Source organism: Tauraco erythrolophus, chromosome 5 (genome assembly GCF_009769465.1).
Source record: "Tauraco erythrolophus isolate bTauEry1 chromosome 5, bTauEry1.pri, whole genome shotgun sequence".
Lineage (NCBI taxonomy): Eukaryota > Metazoa > Chordata > Aves > Musophagiformes > Musophagidae > Tauraco > Tauraco erythrolophus.
The window spans coordinates 32608851-32632236 of NC_141469.1; the positions used below are offsets into that span (position 1 = coordinate 32608851).

A 23386-nucleotide genomic window follows, 5' to 3' on the forward strand; every position below is an offset into this window, starting at 1 on the left:
AAGAATTAACAAAGAAATGAGCAGATAATGAGACAGTGACAGGGCATTGAGCACAAGTGAATCTGTGAAACTGAGAACATGCTGGGGGAGGAAACTCCAGTCGTGATATATAAGGGGCAATCGAGCTGATTCCTAGGATTCAGTAACTGCTTCAGTGCGCAAATAATGGCAAAAAAGCTGAACTTTGGATAGTGATGCGTAGTACCAAGTGAGATAGCATCATAATAGCTGTGGGGTAAAATCTGAATAACTTTAAAATAAAAAGGCTTATAAGAAAAAGACTAGTTTAAAACAACTGCTTGCTTTTTTCTTTGGTGCCTGTCTCCGACTTGTGAAATCCAACAGAGCACAAACTGATACCTAAGCACATGTTTTCTCCTCTCTTTTAATACCTACTGAACCAGACTATAGTTTTAGAAATATCTGAATCTGTTTATTGTTCCATTCTATTAGAAACTGGACTGTTAATTTAGGTGCCTAAATTTAAGCAGCATGTGAACACTCACAATTGCCTAAATAATAGCCTACATTAAATCTTAAGCTAAGACACAAGCAAGTAGGATTCATAAAAGAACTTCACGCTGAAGCACTTTTCTCCTAAGTAGTTCCAGGCTGCCCTAAACATATAATGCACTTACGTACAATGCAGGTCATTCAAATGCAATTATGGTCACCCACCTTTGCAATGTTAGAAGTCATGTGCTTCCACGAAATGTGGACTGTCTTCTGTTCTTGTATTGTCAGAAGAGACTGAGTACCTTGCAAGACCTGTCTTAATATGGGACGAAAATGACAAGAAAAAAAAATTGATTGAGTCAGAAGTCTAAACTGAGCTGTGGATATACCTTGTCTTTTAGCTTGAGGTCAGTTTGAGCTAGTGTATGGTCAGGCATGGTGTGTCTTCACTCAACAGTTACAGTCTGACTATCTTACCCAGCTGTTATTTATTGCATCTACGATAATGGGCAAAATGTCATATTAATGGGTTGGTTAATTAACGCTTTCACTTTTTGTCTCAGGTAGCAAAAACTGAGACTGCAGTAGAATCTTTGTGTGACTTCTTGCATTATAAATGTGACTGTTAAGAATTTTTATTTTCTTTTTTACAGTTCCTTTAGCAGCGTATAAATGGCTGGTTTGCTACCTGCTCCGAGAAAGTGACCTAAAGCTGAGCAAGGAGAAGCAGTCTGGGCGAAGTGATTTTGAGGCAAAAAACAATTGTCAGGTAATACTTACTCAGCTTTCTTATTTTATTTACTTATTTTCGTCCAAGTTTGTCAGAGCCTGTTAGTTTTATCTTCTTGTGTCATGAAATACGATTTCCTCAGGCATAAAGCAGCAAGTGAGCTAATTAATAAAATGTAATACCTGTCCATGTGCATTATATTGAACATTATAGCAGGAGGACAGTTACCATCAGCAGAAGTCTTCCAGGATATATTTCCCTTCAGAAAAGTTGCAGGCATGTGCTGGGTGATGCCTGTAAATTTGATAGCACAACTTCGGAAGACTAAATCTACTATTAAATCTACTGCAGCATCCGATTATTACATCTCCATCTGCTCTTCTGGCCAAATACATACTGTAGGAAAGAATCTTGCTCTGGCAAGTAGGTAAACTAAATGACCTAATAGGTCTTTTCCATCTCTTAATTTCTATAGTGCAAAGTACTCATGAAAGATACCAGACTAACAGCATTGGAACCCAAAAAGGAAACATTGACAATCTACATATAGCAGATCTACTCTCTCACCAGTGAATTTTCACAGCTAGGAATGGCTTAACTCCAAATTTCAGTGAATATCACCAAGCTCCCCAAATTCTTCCATCTCCTCCATGCGAGAATCTTGGCTCGCATCCAAGGAAAGAACACTTATCACTTGTCACTGAGGAGAGATCTGTTCCCTGAAGATGGCCAGTGTCATTCACCTTATCTTCAAAGTTCATTAAAAAATATCAGGAAGGAATATTCAACTCTGCACCTAGAAGGAGCCAGCCTAGCTTCAACAGGTTGTGAAGCCACTGGTAGAGTGAAGGAAATCTTTCCTGGTTTTACACTAGAACCAGCTTATTAGAGAAAGTCTTCAGGGTCAAATTCAGAATAGGAATTACCAGAAATTCAAGTCTGATTGCCTGTCAGTTGGCCAGCTCTTGGGAGGCTGATGCTGGTGCCAGTGTGTGAGAAAGAATGGTTTGCTCAGAAGTATGAAGGTTCTCTTCTCTTTTATGTTCAAATATGCTAAAATTTAAAGATAACTTAGGCACACAACTGCTTTTCAGATAGACATTGATATACCTTAGGTCATAAGGTTTTCTTTTCTCCCTTTTTCATCTTTAGGACAGCGAGATTTTTTATTTTAAATGGCATGCCTCAGAAACATCTGAAAATTATTTGCAAGTTTTGCTTTAAAGACATGTACATATTTGATTTAAAACTTTTTGGGCATGAAGAAGCACTTTTCTGTCAGCCCAGTGGCTGACTAATATATAATATTTTTTCTTGCTATGGGAGATCTGGAAGAGATTCCTAGCCTATCCTTAGGCTGTTTTGGTTTGGGGATAGCCTGATACAAGCAATACAGAATTGCAAAAAAAGGTACAGAAGGAAATAGAATTATAGGGGGGAAGAACAGGGAATTAACGCTTCATTTGGGATATGGAGACTTATGTCATTCTGACTAAGGAATTGACACTCATATCTAAAAAAGTTCATCTAGCGAGGGGAAAGTCCTCCCTAAATCTGCAGAGAATAGACGTATATTTTGCAGTTCACACTTGTATCTGATCGTGGACCTAAGCATGCCACTGAACAACTATTGAGAGAGACAGCAGTCTTTGGAATATGCCTTTTTTAAATCCCACAGTGCATTTAAATGCAAGGATAATGCAATTATTCAAAAGAAAAAAAGAAAAATTAAATCAACTGTTCTAAATGGAAGAAGAAACCCTGAACAAATGAGCTAAAACCAAGCACCAGTTTACAGCATTGGAACAAATCAGCCACCACAGCAATAGTTTCATATTCCCCTTCTGTTCACCCCCTAGAATGTTTTCAGTCAGCAGTCTATTTCATGGTAGGACATATGCCATGATACAGCAAAGACAAAGTATATAAAAGCAGAAAAGTGTTTCTATGCGAGTACAATCGCTTACAGTTTTATGTTCCATGTTAACAGTAACTGGTTACTTTTGCCTTTCTGATCACATAGTTGGCAAGGATTAGTTGGATAGTTTTTTCAAAACGTATTGCCATCTGTTACAATCCATAAACAGAATGCACTCATGCTATCATGGTCAGATTTTTTATTTATTATTCGAATGGACTGTAATAAGTTTTCAATAGGTTACTGAACCACTTTGAAGATACTGTCTTCTTTATAAAATTCTGCATAATACTAAATAAATGTAAACCTATCTTTATCTTATTTCAGTTGTATGGGTGTGTTAATGATCCTAAAGTCAGCAAAGCTGATTTTGCACGGTCTCCTCTCTGATGTAGCTACTTCATCCCATAGAGTCTGGGTGCAACTGCCGAATTACATTGGCAATAGGCATACAATCTGCAAGCTCTTTGGATTGGTATAAGAGAGTACCCAAGCTGGAACACAGTGGAAAATTAGGATCTTATTTCTAAGAGTCATTTCATGACTAACCTTTGCAAAGACATTGTAGAATCTATGTTCTTCTAGAGTTTCTTCTCAGACTTTCTTTAATCTCAGAGCAGCAGATCTAAATCAACAAATCTCCGCTAACTTCACCAGGGCAATGCCACTTTGCACCAGCTGAGGTTGGTTCTTTGTATGTTTTTACTCAGTATTCTTCTTTTTTGTTTCCTAAGGTGTACTACTGTCGATCATTAGCCATTGCTTTTATTGAGCAAACAGTCTTACAAAGATACCATGACTACACTCATGAACCCAGCATACCATCTTCTCTGCAGCCAGTGCTTAAGAACCTCAGTGCTCTGTATGGACTCTGGTCTTTAAGTAAGCATCTGGCTGTGCTCTACCAAGGTAAGATCAGCTCCCTGAATATACTGTGCATGTATAAAAGTCCTAACTTAAAGATTAGGAATTTTTTTTCTCATATCTTGGTAGGGGAAGGGAATCCTAATTAGAATTTAGGTTAGAGCATTTGCTTATTGCCCATGTAATGTAAAACAACCATTCTGGACAAAATTTTCAGCAGCAGGAATCCGGAGCTACAAATTAACCCAAAGACTCTCTCTTAGCTCAGAGATGATGGAGAGCTCAGAAGTGGTCCAGTGCTTGGGGAGGGGATGGGGGATAGGCAGCCAGATGCTGTAGTATATCTTATTAATACAAAAGGCTCCAAATGTCTTAAATGGACAGTTTTGCTGTCAAGTCATTAATGAAAGACAGTCAATCCAATTATACAGGAGAATATTTAGTTTCTTGAATACTGAACTGATAAAGTCCTTTGTAAAATGATTGTTATCAGTGTAATCTTAACTGGTATAAGCTTCTTTGTGAATGTATTTGCAGGTGGCTATGCTTCAGGTGAACAAGCTGGCAGGTTTATTCAGAATGCTATTCTGCAGCTCTGCCACAGGGTAAGCCTTCAATATTGTTTGTTTTGATTGAATATTAATATAGTATGCAAATACTAAAAAAGAGATGTATTGTATATTATATACTTCAGGGAGTAAATTAGCAGGATATGATATTTCTGTAAAGTTTAGTAACTCATTAACCCTGAATCTAGTCCTAGTTTACTTACAAAACCCAAAAAACAATATATCTTACAAAATAACACTATCATTTGTGACCTTGCAGTCTTCATTGGAAAGCCAGTGAAATACTGCAGTCCAGTTTGGTTTATTCCATTATTGTGTTAGCTCTTTTTTTGTCTCAACACAAAAGTTTTTCAAACTGGATCATATTCTCTGCAGGTAAGTAAAATTTCAACGAAGAATCTGGAAGTTATGTTTTTAAAGTTCTAAAATATATGGGTTTATGTGTATAAATAGTACCATCTTGGTTAAAATGTGGTTTAAAACCCCTAAGTGAAGGATGAAAACATTTAAAATGCAGTGTCTTTTTGGTAACTACTCTGGGATGAAAAAGAGCAGAATAAATCTAAACTCCTTATTGTGGATTTCTCTTAAGTTACCAATAGCTGGTACTTTATGAAAATAATCTTTATGCTGCTCTGTAGTTCATGGGTAGCCATTGACGACTACAGAAGTTGCCAAATGTATGTGTTTTCGTTTTTAACAGTTGAAAAATGATGCAGTTGCCCTGGTTGATGTCTTTGCTCCTCCTGACTTCATTCTCAACTCTCCCATTGGTAAAGCTGATGGAGAGGTAAGAAAACGCATTTTAAAATTTGTGAGTTTAATCACTAAGAAGGATATTGCCTGTAAATAGCCATAACATATTCAAGGCACTTCACAGCTACAAAATAAAAGGAAGATGCTTTTTCAGTGCAAGTACCATAGTTAAATTGATGTCAGTAGAAAATGGCATTTTGCATTTGCTGGAGATCAGCTTCAATGAGAAACTCATACAATATTGCTCTAGTTTGCTCTTGTGAGTATCTGTGCTGCTGAACAACAACAACAAAAATGATACCATCTCCTAAGATTCCTTTAGGAGTAACATGTCTTTATTATATAGCTTAATACCTTGGAGAGGTAGTAAGGTGCATTTCTTCTCTGCCTAGGATTTTTGCTGCCTTTGTTGGTATTCACACTACACCCAGTTTGTGTGATGTGCATATAGATTGTGTAGAAATTATTTATTTCTTTTAATTCTTAGTAAAATATTTATTTTAGTAAGAGAAAGGAAATTTTAAAACTTATTCCAGTTAAAAGTTATATCAGCAATTACACAATTCTTTGAGAATTCTGTTTACCCAGTGGAATAGAGTATCTTGTACTAACCAGTGCAAGGTACAGTATTGCTCAAGGGATCTCAGTGGTCTTAATACAGACTTGAAGGATGCTCTTTTGTTGGCACCTCTCCTTGCTTTAATGAGTATGTAATCCATCCTTCTTAAGGAAGAGAGATTTTTTTTTTTTTGTTAATAGTCTAAATTACACAAAGCAAGAGTTGAATCAAGAACATAAGAATGGCCATACTGGATCCAGTTCGCAGAGTACTCTCCAACTGACAGTGCCCAGGGAAAACACTGTGAAACAGACAAAATATTGAAGTGTTCTTTCCCTCTTGGCAGTTGGTGGTTTAAGAGATATCTCAAGCCATGGGTTGTATTTGTATCATTCTGCTTAATAGCCGCAGATGTATCTATCTTCTGTTCAGCTTTCCCATCTATTTTCAAATTCAGCTGTCTTTCGGCTTCCATGACATCATAGTTTCCGTAATTTGCGTATTGTGAAAAAGTACTTCCTAGTCCCGGTCTGTATGCATTTACTATCTGTGGAGGCCTTTTCATTCTTGTGACAGGCCTTGTTTTCCTTCTGAGTATCTTTCCTAGTTCTGCCATATCTGTTCTGAGGTATCATAACCAGAGCTACAAGCAGGATTCAGGATGTGGGTGCAGCATGGATTTGGCTATACTAGGTCATGGTTCCCCTCTGCTTTTTTTGCCTTGACATACTTAAAGAGCTGTATTTCATTCCAAAGTCTCAGCAAACGGACATTCTTGCTTACTGGCCAACCCTACTCAGCAGAGCCAAGCTATGGGATAACTATTACGTACACACTGGTGTCACAGTGCAGTAGTTTGGTTTAGTGTGGATAGACCCTGTAGAGAATCACTGGAGCCTGGGGAGGCTGCCAGGAAGTTTGACAGAAATGCTGAGTCAAGTGTACTCAATGCTTTTCAATATTCTCTGTCTGTGTCTTCATGTCTAAAGTTGTCCATCGTTCCCATGGTGATGAAGCAATACAGAAGGTAGCCCAGAAGTTTCTAATGAGACACTGACCTAATAGAATGATCACTTTGGTAACATGGTCTCTACAAATAAAGGAGGAAAGGCTAGATCTACGTATCCAGCCTTCTCAACCAAAGGGCAATGATCATCACGGGAGACTTGTTTCCCTTTCTGTAGATTTTTGAGGATTAAATTAATGAAAGAGGTCATGGCAGTAAAGCTCCAAAGGTAACTCTAAGAGAAGGAACGTCATCTGTAAGAATGTTATTGTCTGTACTGTCCAAAGCCCCATTTTCATCCATTATTCCATAAATATATAAATTTATAAATTTAATATATAAATCTACCAATTTACTAAGTCATACTGAGAAAATGATTTCAAGCAGTGATGTCCAACTCCTGTTCTGCAGAATTTCTAAGTCTGTGGTTTTCAACTTGTGGAAATGTTTTCAACTGAAATTTGAAAAAGTTTGCCAATCCATCACTCAAAGAAAATCCTTAATAAAGATCCTTGTCTCCTGGCTGTCTATATTTCATTCTCTATTCATTGCTATCTTTGCAATTTCTAAAAACCAATGCAAACATTTTAGTAAAAATTACAGTGTGGTAAAGAATAGATTGTCCAAGCATAACAGGAAAATGAATTTGATTCAGGATAAGCTATGTTATACTGCAGTAGAGTACCTTGCACCATGAGCCACAGATCATAATCAGAGCAGAAGAAAAGTTTCCAAATTTGTTATGGGCAACTTTAAGCACTGAAGGAGAATTCAGATTCTCTTTAAAAGAAACTTTGATGGTGTGGACATCATTTCCCCGTAGAAGCTTTGACAATCTCAGCTTAAGTATGCTGAGCTATTTCAAAATTAATTAAAAATTGTTAGACAATATTAAATGAAACTTAGAATGAAATAAATAGTTAACACTAGTCCATGTAATCCAGATAAAAATGTACTTAATAGTAAATATATTCTATTTAAATATATATTTAAATCATCCCAAATATACAGGGCCAAGCCGTCTTTTGATAAAGAAGAAAAGCTTTTCACTTTACATCAACTGTTTTTGTATTACGTTAATATTGTATTATAGTGTGCTCCAACTCACTGCTGAAAATGTGGACTTCCTTTCCTCATCTTTCTATAACATTACTTAAAGTTTTAAGCTTCGGTTAAATATGAACTGTCAAATCTTGCTAAAATTATACTTTTGCAGAATTTACTTCCCATGTACTTTTTTTTAACCGTTCCACATAAAATTGCAAATTGATGAAGATGATGAATTAACAATCTGCTTGTGAGAGAGGAATTTCTTATGCTCAGATTGAACAGTTCACATCTGGGAGAGAAGTTATGTTACTTTCCAGAAATGTCTTGAAATAAAGGCAAAACCAGACATGCACGAGTGCTTTCAGACACAGTCTTCAGGTTTGGACAGAACAAAAATTAGCTTAATATAACCTTGTTTCCAAATTTCTACCTTTGACAATACAAATCATGTCAAGTTGAAAACGAGAAATTTTAAGGGTTACCGGTTTCCTGCTCTTAAGCCAAGGATGATCTAAATGATTTACCCAGATACCTGATGTTTACAGTACTTTGAAATTTTGTGCTGTATCTTTGTGTTTATTCTTGCCTGTGCATAATTATTCACATTTATTACCTAGAAAATCATTCACAATCTCATTTCAACGAATAAGTTAAATAATTTATCTTGCAGATGTTTTCTTGGTTTTATTATTTGTGCAAATTAATCCTTTTTTATTATTATTTTACAGTTATATAAAAATATGTGGGCAGATATCCTTCAAGGCAGCAAAGTTCTGAACAGACCTTCCTGGTGGGCAGAATTTTGTGTTAATAAACCTGTTACAAGCAGGCTGAGGTCAAGATTGTAAACCAAACAACTCGTGAGAGGCTGGATAGGCCTAAGATGGATACTGTATTTCAAACATCAGGAGGAAATAAGACCACATGTCAAACAGTGAAATTGAAAGAGATTTTCACAGAGAAGTGCCAAGTTTTAAAATAACTTTGAAATCATGTCCAGCTTGGTCTCAGGGACTGTTAACATGATAATGACAGGAGCAAGAGCAGCACATCTGCACGCTATTCATATTTACTCAATTAAATACAAAAAAAACCCCAAAGACTCATGGTCACTGCTTTGCAAAGTTGCTACAAAAGAAGTGTTCCAATCAGTCTCTTGACTTTACTGTCATCTGACAGAAGTTAAATAATTAAGAAACCTTTTCCACCAGGGATTATGAATGAGCTGAACAACAGCAAAATAAAAGATGATTTGAAGAAAAAAAAAGAAACAAGACATCAAGAACACCAACAGTGATAAAGCTGTATTAAGGGATGGGAATCATTTCCATCAGCCTCTTTGAAGTCTGTGTAGCTATTCTGATTTACTTCGTATGCCTCTGCGGTAAACTACTTGATTGCTCTTTCAGTGCAGGAGAGGATTGGGATTTTAGATAACCTGTCTTTAAATTGTGTATGACTCTGTAGATGAAATGAATTGAAAACAACTTGCTTATACATCTTTTCTAGAAAATGTATGATAATGCATCAGCTTGCAAGTCTTATCTATGTTCTTGCTTGGTTGCAATGTTTTCTGTGCTGCAAAGCCGGTATCAAGCCTGGGAGACACTGACACACAGAAACTGCAACGATGTTTTAGCAGATGAGTTATGGTCTTAAAAGAGCATACAACAGTGGTAGGCAGTACTGAACATATTAGGATATTTCTCTTTCAGCTATATCAACTATCAAATATTTTTGTTCACAAATGGAAGAGACACTAACAAAGCTTTGAAAATTGAGAATATTTTCTGTTTTAGATATGCTGTGAAAAACAAATTATTTCCTTTATTGCATCTATGAACTGAAGTACTGTTAAAACCTAACTCCTGTTGCCTTGACTGTTGTAAGTAGTCTTATCAAGCCAAAGAGAATATTTTATAAATGAAAAAATTCAGTATTCTTTATGGATAAAGAGGGACAAATTATGGTTTGGGCTATTAAATAAACGTGATTTCAGTACTTGAGTGTTGAATTCTGCTTGAGCAGAAACAGACGCTTGTCCTTGTCGTGGGGTTTTATCATTTCATCTGTTGTTGCAGTGTCAATATTTGAAAGTTTGTAAGTCTTTACAGACTGCCACAATGTGACCAAGTAGCTCTGTAGAGACTCTGATTCTCTCTAAATCAGACAGAGCTCAGGAAATATTTCATGGCTGGAGAACGTATTGAAAGGCCAATGTTAAAAAGATTTCTCAGGGTACTTCAAGGTACATTTATTTAATAAATAGAGTAATTTTTTTTAAGTTTGTATTTTTAAGACCAGTTTGTCAGAGAATCTGAGGCCTCTAAGTGTGTAACAATGCAAGTACAGTTTAGAACAGGCCAGACAGAAGCTTTATTAACTATGATTGTAGTGAGAGAACACTCTGCCGAGAGCATCTCACTTTCTGCTCCTCTGTTCTCAGCCAACTGGTTGCAAAGACTCAACCTATATACTGTTTCAGAAAAAGACTGAAAGAGGTGAGGAAAAGCAATCGTTTAAACGTTAACAAAGCCAGGTATCCATCCCTGGAGGCATGGACTCCTTAGGTAGCTTGTTAACTGCCACAATTCTAAGGAATCAAACTAAGTAACATGAAAATACAAAGAGTTGGCTCTTGGTGGAGCCTGAATTAGTGGCACACCTCATGTTATTTTAGCTCAAAAGTAGGAAGCTGGGAACAATCACAGACTGTTGGTTTTTAATCAAAAAGAGCGTTCGTTTAGTAATGGTAACTCCTTAGCCAGACCACTCAATCTTAAATATTAATAATTTTACCACCACAAGTTCAAGGTCAATTAAAGATGATCACCCTCAACACACTTTGGTAAAAAAAAAAAACAACAAGCAAACAAACAAAAACCCCAAAATGCTGAAACTGTTGTTTATAGTCCCATTGGAAAGATTGATAAAAACTCTCTTGTTAAACCTTACCTGTATTTTTTTTTCTGAACTTCATTTTCTTTGCCAGAGATAGTCAATGTTGCCTGTGTTTTTTTGACCTCTATTCTTTCTTCTTTTCTAATAAGATTCCATAAGTCAGGATGTCCCAACAGAAGCTCATTGTCTCAGGAAACAGTCAACAGCTGCCTTGGCTGAAAAAAAAAACAGTATAAAGTATTTATTTTCTTTGAACTGTTTTGCCTCTTTTAATAATGTCCAATAGGTGGCGTCATCCCATGGCAAAAAAAAAAAAAAAAGGAGGTCAGTACAGCTGAATACCTATCATTAGATATTATGAAATCATGGAGTCTCATGATTATCTTCATCTATTTTCTGCATCAATAGGGAATCTAGCAAGTGCCTCCTGCTTGCATTCATGCAGACCGGGAGGAAGTAGGCAGAGCACATTATGCCCAATATCCAGGGTGAGCACCAGGATCTCTGACAATGAAAAAGGCAAATGGGGAAGAGATGCCTCATTACATAAGATGCAGAGACTGGTAGTGTTGATCTGTCACTCCACATTCTGTATTATCAATTGATCAGCAGCATTATTTCACTGTCTTACACACATGCAGTTTCACCATCACCTCTGAGCTCTTCATGCATGATACAGTCTTTTCCTGCCTCCTTCCTCACAGCTGGGAAACAGAGCTGTATATAAATCTTGCATATAATCTATAAGTCTATTTATGAGGTCTTTGTAGCCCAGAGAAAAAAAACAAACCACACGTGTTTGACATGTAGCTTAAGCCACCATCATCCAACAAAAAAATCCCTGAGAGATCAGCTGTGTCACAGTAGAACAGAACTGAAGACCCAGTGAGCCCCACAGATACCCACCAAATGCAAGACGAGATAAACAGCTGTTCCTAATCTAATAAGATTAGCTGTTCCTGCTAATCTTATTTATTATGACTATTTAGTCAACATCCAAACTCCCTGATGAAAACTGAGCCCCTCCGTGCTGGTAAGGACTGTACAAACTGGCAGGAAAGTGCTGTTTGTTCTGAAAAGCTTCTGGCTTCGACTAGAGCAAGTGCTGCAGAGAGCACATCAGCAAGGATGTGATTAGACAGGCAAAATGGGATACTCAGTAAAATGTCACAATTCTGGACACTAGTATGAACTGTCACACCACGTGCACTAAGCTTAGAGCTTCGTGGGATCCCTGGAAAACCACACAGTTACTGGGAGGAGATAGACCCCCGAGCACCAAAGCTGAAATAAGTGAAAGCGAAGCAGGGGTCCTGTGAGGGCTCATAATGGGGATTTACCCGTTATAACCCCACAGGTCTCCATATCCAGCCATGGGGTGATAGTGGCTGCTCACCATGACGGTTTACAAGTTCATTGCAGGTGTTCAGCAGCTGTTGGACTTCATATGCTACCAGCAAAGGCTATCTCCATTTGCTCCCTCCCACACCCAGTACAAAGCCACAGCCCAGCGCAGGCGGGCTCACTCTATGGGTCAGAGCCGCTCTGCACTCAATATTGTCAAAACTCTAGTATTTTTTATATAAATACGTGGATGACCATTCTTTAATCAGTTATAACTAAGAATTTCTGACTTGTATGTTAAGCCAGACCTGTGTAATCAAATGACCAAAACATCATTTCCCTCCAAAGTAGACGATAAACCAAAGGTTCTAGAGGTCTTCTACATCCAGCTTCTCAGAGCAGCAGCAATGTTAAGTGTGAACTTGGAGAGCTGCAGCATGGAGGGAGAAATATGTCATGAAACTTGGCCTCCAATTATCTACTAAATCATAGGGATTTAATTCAACAACTACCACAAGATGTCATTATTATATGCAGTTTGTTCCTCTTTACAGGACATGAAATAAAAGGGGCCTCTCTGGCAGAATAGAAAAGTCATTTCCCTCGTAGTTCAGATGCCAAATGAAGTTGGATGTGTCATCTTATCTTGGTTGGGGAGCTGGGTCAAAGGCTGTCAAATAGCTTCAGTCCAAAACAATGGCTATGGGAATCTGTCCTTTCGAGCTGCCACATGAAGGCAGCTAAATCTGTCACCAGAAAGTTGAATCCAAGTAGTCCTGAAGGAGCCCCAACCTACTGCATCCCCTTGGCAGTGGTGGCTTGTCTCCCTGGATAGCAGCATTTTCCTTCTTTCTGACTTTGTCAAACCATCTACCTGCCAAGGGTATTTCAAACTGGCTTCCTCTGTGATGTGATTCAATTAAAGCAAAAAATCTCTTTTCTATCAGAGAAAAAATGAATTGTTCACGTGTGTTAGGACACTGAATGCACACACCTCCCTTGCTGATGTGATCACCTTTTGTAGGAGCGATGGTATTGGGAGGAAGGCTTAGGGAGCCCGATGGAAGCTCTGCTGCCTTTAGCTGCAGTTGTGGGTACGTGTTTCCCAGAGATGCTTGTTTTCTGCAGAGATAAGTAGACTCATACGCAACCATTTCTGTCTGAAAGCCCTTTTTGCCCTTATAATAAATGATTTATCACGCGTTCTGCGGGGTAGCACGCTTCTCTTCTGTTTGCCATTACTCACGTATTTGCTTTACTGACTTCATGTGTTTTCAAACCTGAGTGGTGATTTAATACTCGCACGTGCCATCAGCACGACCGGTCTCTCTCTCTCGGATGCAACCGCATGGACACCATGGAGCCCTGTGTTTGCTCTTGTCGCCCTGCACCTCCACGGGCCCTAGAGACAGCTTGTTATTCCCAATTCTCAATAGCCTGGGATCAGAGTGAGGCTCCAGATCATTGTAGCTCAGTTCACTGGCCTAAGGAGCACCGGAGGCAAAGGGGAGCTCGCTGCAGGAGACATCCATGTGACAGTATCATCTGAGACGGGCAGATCCAGCCAGGGGAAGGTCAGCTGTGATCACAGCGGGCTGTCCGCAACGCTGTCAGTGGGAACAGAAGCATAAAGCTGCACTCTTCGCCAAGCAAGCCAAGTCCCAGGTTTATCAAATACAGGCGGAGTGTTTCACTTCGTTTCCTTTCAGAGGCAGAAAGAGAGATGAAAGCAGTCTTTGCTGAGAGCAACAGTTCTCCTGACTACCTTGCCTTTTTCTTTCCCAAATTTTTGCGGTCTGGTTGCATTTGTTCAGCATCCCCACAGCATGAATCTGTCTTGAATAAATGCAGTTTCCATCAGGATTTTCTTCATTGTGTTTGTCAAAGAATAGATCAGAACAATTGTGTGGCCAGAGCAATTCCCTGTGGATTTCCTAAAGCAAATTTAGACCTCTTTTTTTTATATGTTTATTTGGGAACTACGGTCAACTAAGATTTGCAGAAGACTCCAAAGACCCAGTGTCCATGGGCAACAGCCCTCCCTCACCTGCCCATGTTCTTCCATCCTCCTGCAGAGTGCCCTCCCCAACTCATTTCACCTGCTCGTCATCTCCATACTCATAGGTCTACTAAAAATTCACTTTTACCAAATCAAAGGATATCTATTGTTATTCCTCCTTTTATACAAAGAATATTTAAAAATTGTAAGTTCTTTGATAGAGAGAACGCCTCAATTATAATGACAATTTTGTTTAGCAGGGCAATTGCTTGCAGTGTACATGACAGGTAGAGATAACCAGGACTTGGGAAATTGCCTGTGGAAGGGCCAACATGGAGCTCTAGTTTGAACACACCTGTGGCTGCAATAGAGACATGCCTCATTCTTTCAACAGGTGATCCATGGTCCAGGGCACCTTCTAAAACATCCAGAGAAAAGCAACTGTACTACCAGCATGCCATGCAGCTTATACTGCACTGGTACTACCACCTCCATGAGATCTTTTGGAGCAGCCTGTACAGCAGCAATGGTAACCCATTGCCTGGGAACGAAACTTCTTTTAACAGTGTAATGTGTTATTTTGGTAAAATGTGAGAATCAAACCAGGAATGTATAGACAGATATCACTCCCTATAGCAAAAATATGATCTCTGATTATAAAATTGTTTATAATGAGGCAATAAAAGTACTAAACAAGTAGTTCTGCACTGCATTTACGTGCTTTTATCACTGGAATGTGATGAAATACTTTCCAGTCCCTTAGTAACCCAGAAGGATGTTAAGCAACACATACTATGGTAAACGCTTTAAAATCAGCAGACCCTTATAACTGGCAGCAAAAGATTGTGAAGACTTGACTAGGGAGACTCGACCGGCCTACTCATACTTATTCCTGTTACATTTAAGAGTATCAAAGCAATTCCACCAGAACAGAGTTTACTGGATATTATACCAAAATTTTAAAAGGACAGAGAAGTGGTGAACATGATTTTATCACAAGCAAAATAATGGAAAACCTGAAGGAGGATTCAACTAATAAAGTAATTAGCATATAGTAATAAAATAAAGAGCAATCAGAAATTTTATAGAAAATAGACTTTGTCAGGCAGTCCTGATTTCATTCTTGGAGGAGTTCCCAGGTATTCTCAAATTCTGTTTTTTCAATATATGTGACGCACATGTGCCTCTCAGACACCATAGAGTGTTACATGACACTGGATAAAAAATAAGCATTTTATCTTTCAGTAAAACATGCTCTAATTGGATTAGAAACATCCTAACTGATAAGATCTCAGAAAGCCCTCAGTAGAGAAGTCATTGTGTGTGCTTTAGGGATGTTGTTAAGGGTAATCCTAGACCTGCTGCTGCTTATTATTTTCCTCAGTGAGCTGGAAGTAATTGTAAGATCTCTTGTATTAAAACATGCAGAATTGGTGGATGTCACTCACCAGCCTGGGCTACAGCTCCAAGGATGCCATTGCATCTTCCACAGCCAGGAGGAAATGGCCTGCCTTTTGTAGGCAAGGTCAGTACCTTAGGTTAATTAGTTCATTAGATTCAATTCAAGCCAGCTGGGTAATAATAATTGGATGCCACAATTCCCCCTTTTTGTTTTACAGTTTTTTGTTTTTAGAGGAAAGTAGAGGCTTTACAGTGAGCAGAGACCCAGTCCATTCATTCCAACTCCAGCACGCTTCCCTCCCATGAATATCACATCAGGGCTTGCAGCTTTACCTTCTTCACCGAAGGACTCTCACTCCAGCTCTTTTGGCTCTGGCTCTTGGCTCGGGCTCTGGCAAGGGAGTCGGGGTCCTCAGGGTCTCTTCGGATGTATCACATCAGGGTCCTATCCCTCTTTACTGGTTCTAATTGTGTCATTAGTAATTAATGACTTTGGAGGGAGACATTTTCTTTTTAACTAAAGGAGGAAAAGAGGAAAGCTGCAGCAACACATAGGCATCACTCCACCTCTTCAATGGGGTGCTGTTGCTCACCAGCCTGGGCTGCAGCCCTAAGGATGCCCTTGCATCTTCCACAGCCAGGAGGAAATGGTCTGCCTTTTGTAGGCAGGGTCTGTACCTTAGGTTAATTAGTTCATTAGATTCAATTCAATTCAAGCCAGCTGGGTAATAACAATTGGATGCCACAGGTGGACTGGTAAATAAAGATGAAAACAAACTTGACATACAGCATAGCCTGAAACACTTAAGAAGTTTAAACCAGTCTGGTTTTGCTGACCCAAGTATGCAACAACTCCTTCAAAAATACAGGGATAAAGAGAGATTTTGTCATTCTAGGACTGACAGAGCTAAGACAAGGGGAAAGCTTTTGCCTCCACGCTGGCTCATTGCTCTCATCAACAACTGACCTGCAGTGATGAATTTGGGAGAGGATAATGCGGTTTACAATGTTTTTAAAAGGTTACAGGAGTGTCACAGGAACAGTAAGAAAACGTGTGATCCTTACAACCTTGACATGATCAGAGAATTGTTTCTAGTTTTCAAAAAAAACCACATCCATATTTAAACCCATAAAAATGCGGGCCTACCTGGAAAATGGAAACTGCTGTGGAAAGCGAAAATTTCTACCAGTAAGTCTGTCTCTGTGCTCGAAGAAACTGGGTGCCAGAGTACTGCTTCTTCAGGACACAAACCCACGAAGGATGAAAAAAAGAGCAGCAGTATTGACTTCAAAGCTGGAGAAGAGTGTGGTACAACAAGAAACTGGGCACTCAATATTTAGCATGTCAAAGAGGAGCTTAAAATATGGTGCAATTACAGTATTATCGGCTTGTCCAGAAATGGAAGAAAACATTGGATGTCAAAACAAATCTAATTTGTGTCCAATCACTAGGGAGAGATTTAAGGAAATGGTTTACTTTGAAGGAAAGTGTTTGCATATACACACATTATTTGGGATGACCGGCTTATGGTTTCGTTATATGCTGTACCAAGATCCTTTAAATCTTCTTTTCAGAACAGCTGGTGCCATTTGAACTGCCCTCCAAAAACGTACTTCTCTGAGTGTCATTAAATAACGATTTTTTTTAAGCCCACACAAACACTTGGCTTTTTCCATCTAGTTTATCAATGATAAGTGTTTGCAAAGTCCAGAACTGAGCACTGGCTGTATTTCACTGGTGTGATGGAAGAGCCAGGAAAAACATATCTCCTGGGGAGTATTCCCAGTCGTAAATTTATTTTTGACCCATATAGGGTGGAATTGAGTTTCTGTGCTTGTTTTGATCTCTTTACAAATTCTTATTAAAAGAACGTCTTCCAGCTCCACAGAAACTGCCTACCCTGTTCCAATCCTAAAGCTGTGGATAAGTCTCACAGCCAGAAGCACGGGGCAGTGGGACCACAATTTTCACTAAGTATTTCTGTGGAAAAACTACCTTTCCCACCTGAGGAAAGGTACCACCATATGATCTTTGACAAGATCATAAAAAGGAAGAAACACACAAGTGCCTAAGACACTGAGCAAGCGGCAGCCCAATTCTTCTCTCAACACACAATCGTTCGCACGGTTGAGCTGTGCTCTACGGCAGATGAAAACCATGTATTTTTTCCACAGCAGTCAGTTGCACACAGTCGTTCATCCAAGGCACAACCCATGGGCACAGATCCAGTCAGAGCCACTCTTCGGTCTCACTGGTGGGCTCTGTTCCAGGGTGGCCCCACGACAGTCACCAGATAATGGTTCAGAGGTGGTGCAGTGCTATCCTGATATACTCTACTTCAGTGGGATAAATCCACTCTTAGCCTGCATAGTCCATCGTGGTTATAGAGAGAGCACGTGTTCAGGGAATTTCCCTCTATGTTTTTAACTGACTTCTTGTTTTGGGTTTCATCTGGGGAAGAATTACAGAAAATTTTACTTTTCTGTCTACCAGTTTGTCCGTTTTGACAAGCAAGGAAATAGGCACGGCGTTACTTAGCCATGTTACAGTTTCTCCTCCTCAGTGTCCATTTTTCTGGGGTCTCCTCATTACACTTCAACTGTGAGGCCAGTTCCGCAGCAAAAGTTGGAGCATTTGCAGACTTATTTCTGTTGCCAGGCTTCCTGTTCATTGTGGGAGGATTCCATATGCAACCAGAGGATGATTTTCCTCTGTGTTAAGAAATAGTCCTGGCACTAAAGTGTTTGAGTCATCTTTCTGTTTGCTTGACTTCTCCCATAATAGTATTATCCAAATCTTGATTCACCAGCTAATCTCACAGGACAGGATTTTAGATGTTTAAAGAAAAAAATAATCTTTTCTTGTCTTTTTTCATTTTGACCTAGCAAAGCTCAGAGTTCAGAGTCATGCTGTATTTTGCTTCAATTGAAGTTAGAGAGCAAAAACTTCTACAGAAAGGTACATTCCTTAGATGTTCCTAAGTGCTGTACAAAGCTCTCACAAATAGATCTCCAAAACCTTGCAATTTAAATAGAAGACAAGAAATAATGCACTATGAACAAATTAGTATATCAGTACTCAATAGCAATATGTGCAGAGAATTCAATGTTCCAGTTGCCATTTTTAGCCAATTTTTTTACAAACAAGGTGTCAAGGGAGTTTAATGGTGAGGTGTAAAAGAAGCTAATGGGAAACTTACCTGGAAATTTTCTGAGAGCTTCCTAGTTTGGGACGGAAGCTTATTAGAAAACAGGTAGCCAGCACTTGGCATCAAGGATGACATCATGGAGGCTGGAGTAAATATCCTATCAGTGAATGAAAGATTTCAAAATTAGGATTAGGCTATAACAAGTCTTGAGAGTAAAGACCAAGAATTTATGCTTAATCTAATACAGAAGACAGTGGAAAGGCACAGAAAGCAAGAGACAGTGCCAAGGTCTTGTGTTAAGAGAAAGCGCAAAGAATCTCTCTCATTTGGCACGGAAATGATAGGGACAGAGGTGCATTTCCAAAGGATAGAGAAAAGGAAACAATTGGTACATACTTTTATATTCTCACTAACAAGGAGGAGCTAGTGGGGAATGTGAAGCTCGAGAGCAGCCTTGGCTGCAGTGACCATGAAATGGTGGAGTTCAAGATCATTAGGGCTGCGAGGAGAGAGCACAGCAAGCTCACCACCCTGGTCTTTAGGAGAGCAGACTTTGGTCTCTTCAGAGATCTCCTTGGTAGAGTATAATGGCATAAAGCCTTGGAGCGAAGAGGGGCCCAAGAAATCAGGTCAATATTCAGGGATCACCTCCTCCAAGCTCAAGAGCAGTGCAACCCAACAAAGAGGAAGTCTGGCAGGAACACCAGGAGGCCTACATGGATGAACACAGAGCTGCTGGACAAACTCAAGCACAAAAGGGAAGCCTACAGAGGGTGGAAGCAAGGACAGGTAGCCTGGGAGGAATACAGAGAAATTGTCCAAGCAACCAGGGATCAGGTTAGGAAAGCTAAAGCCCTGATAGAATTCAATCTGGCCAGGGACATCAAGGGCAACAAGAAAAACTTCTATAGCTACGTTGATGATAAAAGGAGAACTAGGGCAAATGTGGGCTCTCTCCGAAAGAAAACGGGGGACTTGGTTATCCAGGATATAAAGAAGGCCGAGGTACTCAATTACTTTTTTGCCTCAGTCTTCACGGGAAGAACTCTAACCACACTGCCCAAGACAAGAAGGCAAAGGCAAGGACTGGGAGAATGAAGAACCACCCACTGTAGGAGAAGATCAGGTTTGAGACCATCTAAAAAACTTGAAGGTGCACAAGTCCATGGGACTTGATGAGATACATCTGCACGTCCTGAGGGAACTGGCAATGAAGTTGCTAAACCATTATCCATCCTATTTGAGAAGTCATGACAGTCCAGTGAAGTTCCCACCGACCAGAAAAGCAGAAACATAGCCCCCATCTTTAAAAGGGGAAAAAAGGAAGACCTGGGGAACTACAGGCTAGTCAGTCTCACCTCTGAGCCTAGCAAGATCATGGAGCCAATCCTCCTGGCGACTATGCTAAGGCACATGGAAAATAAGGAGATGATTGGTGACAGCCAACATGGCTTCACTAATGGCAAATCCTGCCTGACTCATTTGGTGGCCTTCTATGATGAGGTTACAGCATTGATGGATAAGGAAAGAGCAACTGACATCGTCTACCTGGACTTGCACAAAACATTTGACACTGCCCTGCATGACATCCTTGTCTCTAAATTGGAGACACATGGATTTAGCAGATGGGCCACTCAGTGGATAAGGTATTGGCTGGATGGTCACACTCAAAGTGTTGCAATCAATGGCTTGATGTCCAAGTGGAGACCAGTGACGAGTGGTGTTCCTCAGGGGTCAGTACTGAGGCCAGTGCTGTTTAATATCTTTGTCAGTGACATGGAGAAGGGAATCGAGTGCACCCTCAGCAAGTTTGCAGATGACACCAAGTTGTGTGGTGGTGTGGACACGCTGGAGGGAAGGGATGCCATGCAGAGGGACCTTGGCAGGCTGGAGAGGTGAGTCTGTGATAACCTCACGAAGTTCAACAAGGCCAAGTGCAAGGTCCTGCATGTGAGTTGAGGCAATCCCAAGCACAAGTACAGGCTGGGTGGAGAATGGATTGAGAGCAGCCCTCAGGAAAAGAACTTGGGAGTGCTGGTGGATAAGAAGCTCAACATGAGCCGGCAATGTGAGCTGGCAGCCCAGAACGCCAACCGTATCCTGGGCTGCACCCAAAGAAGCATGGCCAGCAGGTCGAGGGAGGTGATTCTGCCCCTCTACTCTGCTCTCATGAGACCCCACCTGGAATACTGTGTTCAGCTCTGGAGTCCTCAACACAAGAAGGACATGGAGCTGTTGGAGTGAGTCCAGAGGAGAGCCATGAAGATGATCCAAGGGCTGGAGCACCTCTGCTATGAAGACAGGCTGAGCGAGTTGGGGCTGTTCAGCCTGGAGAAGAGACTTATAGCAGCCTTCCAGTACTTAAAGGGGACCTACAGGAAATCTGGAGAGGGACATTTTACAAGGGCATGTAGTGATAGGACAAGGGGAAATGGCTTTGAACTGAAAGAGAGGAGATTTAGATTGGATATAAGGAAGAAATTTTTCACTGTGAGGGTGGTGAGGCACTGGAACAGGTTGCCCAGAGAAGTTGTGGCTGCCCCATCCCTGGAAGTGTTCAAGGCCAGGTTGGATGAGGCTTTGAGCAACCTGATCTAGTGGAAGGTGTCCCTGCCCATGGCAGGGGAGTTGGAGCTAGAAGATCTTTGAGGTCCCTTCCAACCCTAACTCTTCTATGATTCTGTGATTCTATGAGTGAGTTTTACTGCATGAGAGGGAAGTCAATAGCTTTTGCAGCAAACTCAAAGGACTTTTAAAATTTAGAGTTAGCTTGGACATAAGGACCAGACTGACTGACAGTAAGTTTTCATCCACAGTGGAAGTCTCTCCTTAAACCACTGCTTTAAGTAATTACATCTGTTGCAATTTTTGCTCAGTTATTTTTTGCTTCCATATGTATCTAGGCAACACCTGGAATAATATTGTTCTCTAAAATCTTCTGCATTTCTGTGGTTCATTGCAACATGTTGCAACATTTTCGTTTTAAAGATACAGATTTCATACACACATGCACACAGAGACACAGACAAACACTGATTTACAGGACTCAATCTGTGCCTGTGTTTTCAGATGCAAAAATAAACAATTTTTAAGCACGCTTAGTCAAATAGTTTTCCCTCTGGTTGTTACTTCTTTTTGTCAGCATTAAACCAGAAATGAATGTGTAAAGCTGGGGCGTGTGTATACTTTTTTAACATGGAGTCATAACATTACCACTGTAATCAACTCCTTATGAAAACATTATGAATGGCAAAGATATAATAAGGAACTATTTGCGATATTGTATATTAATGAGAATTACAATGAAGGTTGATAAGATCATTATCTCAACAGTTACGCTGTAAAATTTTGGAGAGGAAATTCTCTTATTACATTCAAGAGTTGCAGCAGAACTGCAAGCAGACTTTACATTTTAAGTTTATGAAAAGATTGAATAATCTAATTTGTCTAATGAAGTTGCAGTTATATTTTTGAGTAATAAAGTCACGTAGGGGAATTACTGTTACTTTAACAAATGCATCCTACAGACGATATTATCGTTTTAATTACCTCAAGATGTTTAGAACTATTTCCTTTTAATTAAAAATCGGAGGACCTAATAGCAGTGGTATGCCTAAATAGCCCAGGGAAATCATTTGTTGATCTGTGGTTGCTATGAGAATATTCAGAACTATAGGTTGTCTGTGGATTAACATATAGCTATGTAAACTATAAATGCTTTGAAAAGCTTGAAGGTTTAATGCAAACTACATTTCGATGCACACACCCTCTTTAATTAATTAAGTAATGTATTTTAAATGATGCATTGTACTATTCCCACACTTCAAAGGCAAATTCTGTCTAAACCCCTTCCTTATGAATTTCCTTTCATGGTGCACCTATACAAACTCTGCTGTGTCTCATGTAGGTTACAGTGCATGTGTGTGGCAAAGCAAGCAAGTCAACGCTTAAACCACACAAAAAAAAAAACCACCACTGAGTAGTCTACAGTAAGCAGTGGTCCCTGAGCCAAAGGTTTTCAGCTCATGAAGGATCCAGGGATTTTAAGAAGAAGCAAGCAGTCCCCCTGGTGCATAGGAAACCACATGCACAGCACCAGGGGCAACCACTGGCTGACTCCAGGTGTGCAGGAACCTAGGGAGGCAGAAGACCCAGGACGATGGGTCTTGGATGATGCCCATGAAAGCAGCACTTTGTTGTCCTCTGGCTGAGCCATAGCATAGGGACAGACCACGTTCATGCGGCAACGGTTGGACTAACAGTATGGGAAATGACTTGTTTCTTTGTCCTCAAACTTCAGGAAGTATGTGAGCGATGGGGTGTAAAACTGGCTAAATCTGGCAAAGATCACAGGTATGCGTTAAGCCTGAGCAGCAACGCTGTGCATTTTGGAGCAGTCGCAAGGGGAGTACTAAGAAGACAAGCTGTGGTTTCCCTCCCAGCAGCAAGCGTAAAGCATCAGGCACAGCCTGAACCCAGTGCTTCTGGCCATGTGGTTTGACCACACCTGCCCGTCCCCAGCGGTCCAGACAAGAAGAGCATCTGTGGAGGCTTCGGCTGAAACATCTGCACATCACTCCATAAACACGGCTTACCATGTGTTACCGAACTACCGAAGCAGCTTGTGATTCAAGAGGAGGGCTTCTGATGAAAGCAGAGGAAGGGCATATGTGAAAAACCTTTT

General features: G+C 40.0%; 1 protein-coding gene across 4 annotated transcripts in view; it reads left to right on the forward strand.

Annotated features, from left to right (window-relative positions):
• Nucleotides 1-9553, forward strand: part of ACOX3 (acyl-CoA oxidase 3, pristanoyl) — a 35851-nt gene extending 26298 nt beyond the window's left edge. For all 4 annotated transcript variants that reach the window (XM_086612350.1, XM_086612353.1, XM_086612352.1 and 1 more), the window contains 5 exons: nt 1110-1225; nt 3839-4013; nt 4506-4573; nt 5241-5327; nt 8637-9553. In XM_086612350.1, coding sequence (XP_086468476.1) covers nt 1110-1225; nt 3839-4013; nt 4506-4573; nt 5241-5327; nt 8637-8756 — 566 coding nt within the window. In that variant the 3' untranslated portion in view covers nt 8757-9553. The remainder of the gene's footprint in view (nt 1-1109; nt 1226-3838; nt 4014-4505; nt 4574-5240; nt 5328-8636) is intronic.
• The last annotated feature ends 13833 nt before the right edge of the window (nt 9554-23386 follow it).